General features: G+C 30.9%; 1 protein-coding gene across 11 annotated transcripts in view; it reads right to left on the minus strand.

The window, feature by feature from the left end:
* The window catches only part of LOC106459222 (serine/arginine repetitive matrix protein 4-like), a 132965-nt gene extending 120183 nt beyond the window's left edge, over positions 1 to 12782 (minus strand). For 5 of the 11 annotated variants that reach the window (XM_022385673.1, XM_022385672.1, XM_013918826.2 and 2 more), the window contains exons 1-4: positions 12714 to 12782; positions 9935 to 10125; positions 7864 to 8026; positions 7506 to 7610 (exon numbers count right to left, since the gene is read on the minus strand). In XM_022385673.1, the coding sequence (XP_022241381.1) occupies positions 7506 to 7528 (23 nt within the window). In that variant the 5' untranslated portion in view covers positions 7529 to 7610; positions 7864 to 8026; positions 9935 to 10125; positions 12714 to 12782. Of the gene's footprint in view, positions 1 to 7505; positions 7611 to 7863; positions 8027 to 9934; positions 10126 to 12447; positions 12532 to 12713 lie in introns of those variants that run through there. The other 6 variants (XM_022385675.1, XM_022385669.1, XM_022385668.1 and 3 more) reach the window with 5 other exon arrangements.
* Between the last annotated feature and the right edge of the window lie 596 nt (positions 12783 to 13378).

A 13378-nucleotide genomic window follows, 5' to 3' on the forward strand; every position in this document is an offset into this window, starting at 1 on the left:
ATGCGGACCATTTTCATTTATATAGTGCTCTGTGAACACAAATTAGTTAGCATAAATCAGTTAAATGACGAAAAATTAGGTGTCTATTTACTTGTGACCACGCTGTGTTCATCAAAGGATCTTAAAGCAGATGTTAACATCAAAACCTTCTCACATGATGACCAGACTGTTAAATATACGTATATTATCAGTATTTATGAACATACAATTTGTATACATGTCCACTTTTAAAAGTGCAAATATTTGCTCACAACATTTTTCACTACATATATTTCACAATTTCTAAACTGTCAACAATAAAAAAATTTCGAAATAGTTTTTAACTGCCATTCACATTTAACACAGAAAGAAAATAAATAATTCCTCTACTCTTTTAAATTTTATTATTCACTACTTCTAATGTTTGAAATTTTATCAATAATCAAATTGTTATTTTATATTTTATTAATTAATCATAATACTATATCCAATTTTATCACCAAATCACCCTAATTATTTATATCTTATTAAGCAGCCATTCCACCATTACAAATTTAATCAACAAATCACTTTACTTTTTTACATCTTATTAACTACCCACTCTACCATTTTGAACTTAATTAACAAACCACTCTTGTTTTCCATCTTATTAACAAGCGACTCTACCATTTTGAAATTAATTAAGAAATCACTCTACTTTTTATTAACCATCCACTCTACCATTTTGAACTTAATTAACAAATCACTCTACTTTTTATTAACTATCCACTCTACCATTTTGAAATTAATTAAGAAATCACTCTACTTTTTATTAACTATCCACTCTACCATTTTGAAATTAATTAAGAAATCACTCTACTTTTTATTAACCATCCACTCTACCATTTTGAACTCAACAAACCACTCTATTTTTTATATTTTATTAACCAGCCATTCAACTGTGTTAAATTTTATTAGCTAATTTTTTGTTACATTGAATTTAGCCATCATTGCATAGAGTTCCTCTTCCATGCTCTATATAAGTTTGTTTCTAATTATTTATTTTTATGAAACAAGTGTGTTCCTTTGTTTATATTTAAAGTTTCATTCATGACACTTTTTGTTTACAGTTACAAGGTTATTTGTAATTGCACAGTTTTACTATGATGCAGGTTTGTAATTACATAATATCTCTTATTCATGATACAAGTTTGTGGTCGTTCAGTCTCCTTCGTTCAGATTTATCTGTAGCTGCATGCCTTTTAAACTTTAGATTTTAGGAGACGACCTTTAAAAGTTATGTCAAGTAATACGTTTTCATGAAACGCGTGCTTTTCACATTTCAGATACTTTAGATTTACTAGACAACCTATAGTTTCTTTGTTTGAAGTTAAGCAGAAAGCTACACAATGAGCAATCTATGTTTTGCCCACCACGAGTATCGAAACCCAGTTTCTAGCGTTGTAAATTCGCAGACATATCGTTGTGCCATTGGGGGGCCAACCTATAGAGTAACTGCTGGATATTAAGATGAACTACGAAATACTGCCAAATCACACTATATTTGGTCTACACAATTTAAAATAACTATCAAAAAACAAACAGCTCAGGGTTTGTTATACATGTTTAGTAAACAACGAGGGCATCAAAAGCGATAAATAACTAGGTTTGCGTCGATCTCTAATACCAATATTTGTATGTAATTTTAAATATGATGCGAATTTTAGTTGTACTTTATTTTGTTATGCACTAGACTTCTTACAGCGTTTTGATTTGCACTGTTGCGAAGTTCTGTTTAATGACAAAACTATACAGTGTACACATCGTAACAAATACGATTACAGATAAAAAATATATTTTTCTAGTTTTTAGTCACAAATTTATAAACAAAAGTGCCGCACCCTAATTAATTCGAGCGTCATCATAATCTAATAAAAACAAAGTAACTGAAATATGCAAAACACACGCCAGAAAATTAGTAATTGTGACAAATGTATGTGCGAAACATTGTCAATAAGATGAGCTGTATAAATATTACATTTCTACAGTATGTCCTTTAAGGCCAGAGAAAACCATACGAAATCAACATGATGCTATTTTTATTCTATATTTTTTCTTTAAAACTTCATCATTGCATTTATTAATTAATCATTACATATAAGCAGTATTTTCATTTAAATTTTATATTCTGGTTTGGTTATTTACACTAAATACATACAAACAGATGTGATATTCAGAAGAATCACGTGAAGAAACATTTCTGTAATTGACGTGTTTTATATAATACAATACTGTTACGTCACAGTTTACTTCTGGGTACTATACATTTACGTATAAGAGGGAAGGCGTGTAATATTTTCAAACACAACGTTACAGCTTGTGTTCTTTCACACGCACGCACGCACGCACACACACACAAACTCCACCAACTTCCACAGCCAGACAACTGATCGGTATAAAATGTTCAATAGTATCAACCACCCACTGAGTATGGTTACTATGGAAACCTGCTTGATAGTGTATTACAAGAGCATAACACAAATCTCAAAAGCTGATGTCACTAACGAATGGTGGAAGTAATTGGCACTTTTACTACATCCCATTGCCCCACTGAACCCGTAGAATGGTGATAATTTCCCCTCGACTACACTTTCTAAGAAATTTTGAATAAATGACTTATAATCATTTCTGACCCCCCCCCCCAATAAAAAAATAAATCAACGGGGCAAAGAGTGTATCAACAACATAACGATTAAAAGATCGAAAAATTCCAGTTTTACAAGGCTGATTCCACATTAAGCAAGCAATATACGCTATTCAAACCGTATTTCATACTAAATCTCGATAGCCTTATCGCGTTTGGAAGATGGACTCTTCTTCTCTAGGGATGGACTGAAATTCCGTGTAGGTTCTAAATAATAGTTTATTCTTTTTTTAAAAGTCAAACATGACTTGGTGATAATCCTTAACAATTTAATTGACATTTAGAAACCCAGAGAAATCATCGTGTATCAAAATAAACACAAGTTTATACTCAGAACTAATCTTTGGTTACATGATGAAAATCAAGCCAGAAACATTTTTGATTTAGTTTTTGGCTTTCTATGGACTGTGGTATAGAATTAGAATGAAAGAATAAAATAGAAAACAATTCCAAATTCTAACTCTCAGTTTTATTAGCAACTGATGACTTAGGGGGTGGGTAGAGTAAACGACGGTTTCTTAGCACCTCAATTCGCACGGGAATCCATACGACAGTCGACTTGAACGACATGTCTTCGTATGAAATAGCACGAACATCCGTTTCTTCTCTAGCTGCTATTGATATGCGACGGTTCAATGGATATGTCGGCCGTGGAAGCAATATGTGTACACGTGACTTGTATCGCTGTTATAGACGGAGATCACGCTTGATTAAATTGCGCATTGTTGCTTCAGGCATGTGGAGAACTTCTACCACTGATCTTTGTGTTAACAGGTTCTCAAACTTTTATAAGACGTCAAACTTTGCTTTCATGGTTGGGGTACGACTTATCGCAGGTCTCTTTCTGGATGGTCCTTGTTTCACAAGTTGATCCATGTTTCTTTGTTTTCTTATGCCAGATCTGAACACATCTTTATGAGCTGGGTGTATGGATATTTTGCGTCTGAAAGAGCTTTTACATACCCTTCCAACATACGACCAATTCTAGGTGGCTTCACATTACCCATAAAATGCCAAACAATGTCGGAATGCACATCCACCACGGCTTTATATAGGTCATGGTTGTCATATGACTTGCTGATTTGCGTATTAAAAATCGTTTTAATATGACGTACCCAACACTGTATAATATGACACAAAGTTAAACTTACGATCAAAGACAAAGACAGAAAACAGTATAAAGTTGAACAACGTAAATATATGAAGATGAAAGACAGAGAACAACTTAAAATGAAACAATGTAAATTGTTTACGACCGAGATCAAAGACAAGAGAACATATCAAAATACAAGAAGTAGAAACAATTAAACTTACTACTGAAATCAAAGATAGAAAGATATTTTCAATTAACGTTTTTGTACTATTTTTGTGAATAATATAGTCAAGCTTCCAGTATATGTTTCTAAGTAAAGTCCAAGATTCCAATGTAATTTTTATATAAATTGTTCCAACATTATCTGATTTTCATACAGTATTCTGTGTATTTCTGCACTGAAGAAAATGGTTTATTACGTGAGAAGAGGTAATGTTAAAATTCAATAATATAATGTGATGAAGTGTTGCAGCAGTTGTGACAATCTACTGAATACCATCTAACAGAAACGTTTTCAAATGAGTCTGATCAACTTTTGTCAGAACTTTATCACAACGTCCACTTGAACTGCAACATACAGAGCACACCCAGAACAACTTACATGATATTCAGGACCTAGCAAAAGTTGTGCTCCTGTATACCATACACATATTCAGGGAATCTCTGAAACCAACCCTTGCTTAAGTCCCAAGTGTCATTTATGCATTATGTCTGACTAGTTATACCACAGTTTTTTTTATACCAGCTCAATTTTCAAGAAACTCATAAAGAATCAGCTCTCTTTCTCTCTGGATATACAGAATGCTTTAATATATGTATTTCTAGCCACTCATTCCCACCACACTGCAACAAAACTTACCTTAAGGATTTTATAATTTACAAACATAACAAAAAATATAAACAATATACTGATTATTTTCATTTACACACAAAACTGGTGTGATTAAACAATATCCAGCTAAAATATGTAATGCTACAATTGTAATTTACAGTAATTATCTTTTTTTTTTCATTGTGTGGTTTTCTACACTGCTAATATTGGCCAACCATATGTATTTGACAGAACACAAATGAGTCATTAATGTTCTTCAGATGATGGAAAATACAAAAAAATGTTATTACCATTACTAACATCCTCAAAAATATTCATTTCACAACCATACCCAATAAAAAAGAAGGAAGATAATTTTCTGAAAAGAAAACTTAGGGAATAAGAATAAGTGTAAACAAATCAATATAAACAGAAATCAAAGGCATTTTCTCTAAAAAGATGAAGCAGTTGTGGCTGAACACAACCTATATTTTCTGAGCAAAAAATTCAGATTTCTTACAGATAAAAGAAAGCCATTTCATCTCAAAAAGAAATACATTAAGACGGTAATCTGGATCCAATATTTCTTTGCTGATAAACTCTTGTGCTAGTTGAAGTGTGTCAAAACAGCTATACCATAATTCTTACAATTGTAAATGACAATCATACTTCAATTGCTTCCAACATAACTTTTTTTTTCCTATATTAAAATTATATGAACTTATAATAGAGGATTTTGAATATTTTCATAACTTACAAATGTGTTGTTTTATAAGCATTTGCATACTGCTTGTGATGAATTGATTTGCTTTTACCTTTCATTTCAAGACATTTTTTTTACCTAAGCTTTTGTCTTTAATATTGACAGATTTACTTTTAACCTTCTATTTCAAGACCAAATATGCTTTATTAAGACTTCCTTGTTTGCAGAATTGACAAAGAATTATTTTGCCCATTCAATTTCAAGATAAAAACCCTTATCAAGATTTGTTTATTTCCAGTAGTGACAGATAATTATTGTTTTATTTCCACTTCAAGAAACAAACAGCTTTATCAAGAACTAATTATCTCCAGTAATAACATGCTTGTTTTTGCTTGGCAAAAAATTCCAGTATTGGCAAGATTTATTTTCAACCTTCCATTTCAAGATGCAAGTTTCACTCAGATTTTCCATTTCTAGACTTGACAGATATATTTTTATCTTATATTTCAAGGCACAATATGCTTGTAATAACAAAGAAATACTGTTAACAATTCTTTCTCAGACACAATATGCTTTATCAAGATTTACCTCTTTTAATGACTAAAATATCATTTTCACCTAGATATAATTTGTTTAATCACTGTGATTGTAGTACCTTATGTAATCACCTAAGACTGATTACTAATTAGTTACTGGTCTGCTACTCTTTTCAGGGATACTTGAGAGGGACTGTTTACCATGGCAGGATTTTCTTTGCTAGAAAAGCAGGTGTGTTACCCACTCATGGATTCACCACACTTGAACTTGAAGCAAGTAGAAATAAGGATGATTTTAAGAGGAGTATCCATGTCTCTCTGACTTCTATACTGGGTTGGCTGAAACTGTTCTGACATTATGCTACTTGAAATCTTTTGTATGTTTTAAGGCAGGCTTTTCATATGGGGGAATATGGCTGTGTATCTTTAACGTTGTTCTTGTTTTTTCTTAATGTTTATCTCTTTTATTCTCTTCTTTGTTAAGTGTTCAGGGTTGAACACTTAAACCCTCTTTGTTGAGAGGGTTTAATATCTAAATTTTAAAATATATACAAAATCTTTGAATGACTACCACAGAAGAACTGGAGAGAGAGATTCTTTTCTTATTCAGGTGAGCTTTAGAAACATTAACTCAATATAGTTTCAATGGATTTTCTATTCACACAACTTAAAGCTCTTCTCAAGCTGCTTAATAGTTCTATCCAGCACTATTTTAATATAGTACTGATCTGAATAAGTAAAACTCTAATTTATTTTTTCCATACAAAGATATACTTTGTCATTTTCTCTATCTTTTTTTCTGTTGAAACCACTTTTGTAATTAGACATTAACATTACAACATGTTTTATCAGTATTTTTGGGCTTTTGAAACATATATCCACAAAGTAATTAGTACCTGATGTCCCTTTACTGCTCAATACAAACCCTAACTAAGTTACAGTTTTTCAACTTATTTTGTTAATCTCATTAAATATTCAATATGACTCGTGTTTCATTAAAGAAACTGTTTTTCATTATAGTTATTAATTACACTTAACAGCTATTTCTTTTTCTTTCAAAGGTTCTAAATTAGTATAAAAAAGTTTAAACTAATAAATGGATGAAGGAAATAAAACTTAAGCATTTATAAGTATAATAGAAAGGTATACGTGAATGTTATCTCATAATGCATTTACACTATACCACAAATAACTATTTGGACATTCCTTATAAAGGAAAAACAAGTTTACTGCAACAAATTTATAAATGACAAATATATATATATATAAGCTTTTTTTTTTAGTAATGACCCTAGTGGCTTTAAGAATAGCACAATGCAGTCAAACTGCATATCAGAGGTGCTGTATTTTTATTTGTACTATTTACCTTTTGCATTTCATACTACAGGTGGATTTATATAGTTTATTTCTGTAGTTACTAAATAATGTTACCAAAAACAATTACTTTTGTTGTAATATGCCTTTTAAACAAGCTCTCAGCTAGTTTTAAAAAATAAGACAAAGCAACAAGATTACATGCTGAACTAAAGTTATCTGAAACGGGCATGTAAAAAATAGTTCATACATGTGATGCTTATTTATAAATCTTAAAAACAAGCAATAAGTCAAAGGTTATTAATACAGACATTATAGAAGATATTGTATAATAATGGATGAAACTATATGAATAAACTTTATTAATTCAATAGAAAATAGCTTACATTGGTTGGATAGAATCACCCATAGCAACACCCTGTTCCCCTATATCACTTTTCGCCAATTATATTGGATGAAAAGCAGCCATCTTTTTATCCTCTTGAGAGTAACTGCATATACACACAAGTCAATAAATTACTAACTTGCTATGATGGGGAAAAAATTATAAATGTATTGCGTTTTCTTTTTTATTAGGCTCTTCCCTGTATTCTACATATACCTTTGAACACAAATGTAGTTTCTGTCATGGCAAAATGTTATGATACATACGACATGTACCTAAACAGAAATAATTAAAACATTGTGCAAAATAAGTTAATTCACCTGTAATCTTAGACACCTTAGGATCTGTTAGTTACTTACTGCAGAATGAGATAAGTGGTACAAGTTTGTAATGATCAAAGAAGATCTATTACAAAGCACTACAGACTGAAGATATCAAAAGGCAGGAAACCATCTAAGAGTCGACAAACCTGTCCAGATGCTGCTAGAAGGAAAATATTTTGATCCCTCATCTTCCTTGCTTCTGTACATGTAATATTCAACAAAAGTTATTAACTTTGTAATATTTAATACAGTAACTACAGTTAAAAATAATTATTGAAATATTTTCTAATGCCAATAGTATGCCTGATAACATTGTAAAAAAAAAACATAAAACTGTATAAGTAGCAACATGATTAGTAACAAAATTAAGTCCCTCCTAAAAAAAAATGGCATAATGTTTAACAACAATAAGTCTAAACAAAAAGACGAAAAGCACAATTAGGCAAAGAAAATATGTATATTCCACAAAAGCCAATATTTTTGGCAAAAAAACAATTGCTTCCTGAACAGAAAGCACCATGTCTCGCTGGAAAACCTTGCAATATGCAAAATATTGGTAATTTATAAAAGCTCATCTCGGTTTACCAACCACTTAATGATAATTGTATTGTCATAAATGTTGTATAAAAATGTAAGTTTTTTACATGAAGTTTATAGTAAGAGGTGATTGAAGGTAAGATGTAATATCATCGAAATTTACAAGATTATCCTCATTGCCTTATATGCTGAAGATCAAATAATGAGGGCACAAAAGTTTAAGATATGGAAAAAACAAACTATAATCCAGTTATGAAAATCTTATTTTTTTGACAGGGTGACTGACTTATGGAATGAAATGCCACCAGCAGTAGTGGAGGCCTTTCATGTTTATGGGGCTGGATTCTTTACAGTAGGTGTCTGTGACTTATTTGTGATAAATTTGAACAATAAAGGGACAGCACACAATCCACTTGTTTTAAAATAATATATTCAAAACAAGTCAAATGTATGTACAAGAAAAACTCTGTACAATATTGATTACCACAGTTGTATCTAAAGCTTTAAATAATTCTCTTTTCTTGTCATGACATGATGAATTATTTCTTCTCCACTCTTATAACAATAGTATCAGCAAAAAATTCACATTCCCCCAGAGTTACCACAGTTGTATCCAGAACTTTAAATAATTATCACCTTTTCATCAAAGTCTACAAAGGCAGGTTCAATTACTTTAGAACACCCTTTGACAAGACAAACTATTCTCCTTATCTTTGTTAAACTGAGAAACTTACTTTAAAATATTGCCCGTTACTTGCTAAACTAACAATCACACAGTCTGACATCACTTTCACTAACTTAACATTTTGTGACTTAACTACTTGCACTCACTTGGTCACCTATATATATACAATTCCCATCTCAGCCCTAGAACTTTCTATAAACTATGTGACACTATGATGTAACAATACTCACTGAAGGCAACAAGAAAAATACAGAAGGTTCGCGTAATGTGACATCAAATTACAACAATTGAACTACACACACAACATATGACTCTTACAGAGTTACATAATGAAATTTGTCATAACTATTGCCTGTACAGTAATTACTTTTAACATCCTTGTTATGAAAACTAAATAATCATTAAATATTTGATCACTAAATGAACTAAATAATAACTCTAACACTAATCAGTCTTGTATATCCAACAAGGCCAGAACTAAACAAGTAGATTAAGAGAGTAGATGACTTTCTGAAAAGTAAACAATGGGTTTTTTAACTTTTTTTCAAGAGTAGGTGTGCAAGAGCATTTTAAAAGAACTAAATGTTCCTTTGTTATCCACGTTATGTTATATGTTGTAATTTCAATACTCTTTCCCAACAGTTTAAAACAGTCTTGTATCACAAAAATTCTCTCAAAATTTCATATTCTCTAAGAATGTTTTACAGTTTCATAAACCATGCTTAGCTGATTAAATATAGAGAGCAATCAGTTTAAAGGTCCTAATCAGTTAGTTATTTTTCCTTATTTGCATAAATTAAATAATTTCTGTATTGAAAAGAAATACATAGAAAAAGTTCATAAAGTTTATAATGATGATAATTCAGAAAAGAAAAATATGTTAACCTTGTTTCTCCATTAATTCTTCCATACACTTTAGCTTTTCATTTCCTTTTCTTCGTCTTCTTCGGATCTATAGTTTATCTTTCACTTTTTGAATTAATGGCATATTTTTCTGAAAAGAGCTATTAGTACTACTTCCCCATTGATTGTGAAGTCCTATTACAAAATACATCTTGAAAACTTTGTCTGAACACCTACAAAAAATTTGTAATACTGGATGACATAATATACTTTCATATGTACTGCACATCATAAAGTGAAACAAAATTATTAATGTCAAAATGTTAAAGACCTATTTTTCAGTACAGTATCATATAAAAATATTATTCATTTTGAAAATAAAAGTAAATAAGAAATTTAATAATAAAACAACACATAAAATATTATAAATCTAAGACTTCAAGTACAAAAACTTTTTTGATTATTTTTTCAAACTCAAAAACAAGTTACACAAAGGTAAAATATTTTTTTCCAAGTACAAGCATACAATATTCTGAATATATTATTCTAAAACAAACCTTGCAAGTCTGTATAATGAAATCATTTTAATATGCTTCTTAGAATCAAGAAAAACATTGAGGTTTGGGAAAAAGGTTCTGGGATGGAAAGGTTGCCATACTAGGAAATAGTTTTATCTTGAAAAAATAAGAGTTACAGATTATATGACTAGCTGGGTGAGCTCAAGCCCCCGTCCTTATGCCCCAAAAGTGTCTTTTTTTTCCTCAATCATAAAAAAATTGTCAACAACTACTAAAGGATACACCTAATTTCATACTTTCCTTGCTGTGAGTTACTGGGTAGAAAAGACGATTTCAGATATAAGTCTATACAAGAGAGTATCAATTTCTCTTCCCAAATAATTCTTACCATCTCACCATTAAGTACAAAAAGAATGATGAACTGACACTATCAACTCCTTTAACAATCTTAAAAACCTCATAATTATATCCCCTGAAACTATTCAGAGATCTTAACCTTTCCTTGTATAACAAACTTTCTACACCAAGTATCATTATCCTAATCATCAACCCTCTTCCCAAAACCCAATGTATTTCTTGCCTCAGAAAAGTTTTTTACAACCAAGAAAAAAAATGAAAGGGCATACATTTCTCTTTCTTACTGAAATAACAACAGATAAAAAATAAATAAATGTGCACAGGGAGAGTGGGTGGGTAGGATCAAGCCCCTGCCCTTGTATCCTAAAAGTGCCCATTTTCTCAATAATAAAAAATTGTTAACAACTACTAAAAGATACTCCTAATTTCACACTTTCCTTGCTGCAAGTTATTAAATAGATAAAAATATTTCAGCTTTGAAATGAATGAAACACAGAGATTTGTAGATCTATACAGTAAAAAAAACAACAAAAAAACTGTGATATGCTATTAAGTGTTAATATGCAAGAGTTCACTATTCAATTTTATTTCTTAAAATTTGTAAATAAAATCAAATGAATAAGAATAAATGAGGATCAGTTTTCTTCTTATATTTTCAACAAGTCCAAATGGTCTGTTAGAAAAATAAAATTGTCTTATACAAAGAGAATTTTGACCCAGCAAAAATTTATATTTGTATTCTCTAGCCCTACTATCTCACCATTAAGTACAAAACATATGATGCATTGAACTATTACCTCCTTCAACTCTTTTAAAAACCTCAATCATATCCCCTGTTAGTCTTCTTTTTTTTTAAGATAAAACCATTTTATGGATCTTAACCTGTCCTTATATGACAGCTTTTCCATCTAAGGTCTAATCATACAAATAGCCCTATGTGAAATATTTTCACAAACCCCAATGTTTTTATTGCCCCAGAGAAGTTTTTAAAATTAAAAACAGAGAGAGAATATCAATTTGTCTTTCCAATTAAAATGACAACAGATAAAAAGAAGATTAAATTTCAATGATAAAACCTACAATCAGTAATAAATGTTTATATTTATACACTAGTAAGTACTAGTACTATGTAACAAGACAATTTTTTCTTTTTAATTCTTGTTGTGCAAAAAGAATTTTTTGGCATGTTTGAAACATTCATGGCCTTTGATTTTAGATAAAACAATAAACTTGATGCCACAGTGTTTTAAGTTCTGCCACTTTATCAAGATGCTGCATCACACAGAACCAATCACAAATTGTAATTTAAATTAAAACTGGATCTCTATCCTGAAGCTCCTTTACAAAGGTGCAAAACCCCAACACCAGAGAAAAAATTTTTTTTTACCTGAAGTCAAATATCATGAACAATTTTTAAACATGGTCATAACTGCTATTTTTATGACATTTAGTTACTTTAAATATAAAAAAATATACATATATAAAAACCATAGGTATTTGTTATTATAAGTTCAACAACATAAGGCTTTTACTATTAGTATTACTAATCTATTTATTCAGGCAGCTATTTTTAACTTTAAGTAAAATTTTACACTAACATAATAATAAAAATAAAATAGAAGCTGAACTAGAAATTAGACCTACTATCATTTCATAAACTTAAAGCTAACATTAACTTACAAGATTACGACAGAAAGATACTACTACAAATTTCGGTATACAGTGATACTTTATTACTATTACTACCACTACCATAAGATGCGCAAGACTCGTATTCACAGTAAAATGCCACATGGAAATTGGAATCTAGTACTCAAGAATTAGGATTCAATTGTCAAAGTGAAATTAAGGATAAAAAAATAAGATAAAGAAAACGATTTTAAGTTCCAAAGAATGATTTCTACTGTATATTTTAAACTTAAAAGAAACAAAATAATAGTTTTTACCAATGTGTATTCTGCTTTCATTATTTCAGACAGACAAGCTGGGTAACAGAGAAAGTCATCGCTAGGTGCAGATTCGGGGCACGGGAATTTTGGCGTTTTAGTATTATATCGATCATGGTTTTTCTATTCCGATTTTTCAAGACACCAGAAAGCATTTGACAAGATGCTACATAAAAGGTTTGTTAAAAAATATTTCTATAGGTGTGGGAGATACGTTAATAAATTGGATAGAAGAGTGACTGGATGGAAGAAAGCAGAGGGTAGTTACAAAGGGAGTTCAATCAAACTGGATTAATGTCACAAGTGGGGTACATCAGGTTTGTTTGTTTGTTTTGAATTTCGCGCAAAGCTACACAACGGCTATCTGCGCTAGCCGTACCTAATTTAGTAGTGTAAGACCAGAGGGAAGACAGCTAGTCATCACCACCCACCGCTAAATCTTGGGCTACTCTTTTACTAACGAATAGTGGGATTAACCGTCACATTATAACGCCCCACGGCTGAAAGGGCGAGCATGTTTGGTGTGATGGGGATTCAAACCCGCGACCCTCAGATTGCGAGTCGAGCGCCCTAACCTCCTGGCCATGCAGGGCCAGGTACCTCAGGGCTCAGTCTTAGGACCTTTTCTCTTGTTACGCATCTGCTTGTTTGTTAATTTCCGGTAT

This window comes from Limulus polyphemus, unplaced genomic scaffold, assembly GCF_000517525.1.
Source record: "Limulus polyphemus unplaced genomic scaffold, Limulus_polyphemus-2.1.2 Scaffold578, whole genome shotgun sequence".
NCBI lineage: Eukaryota > Metazoa > Arthropoda > Merostomata > Xiphosura > Limulidae > Limulus > Limulus polyphemus.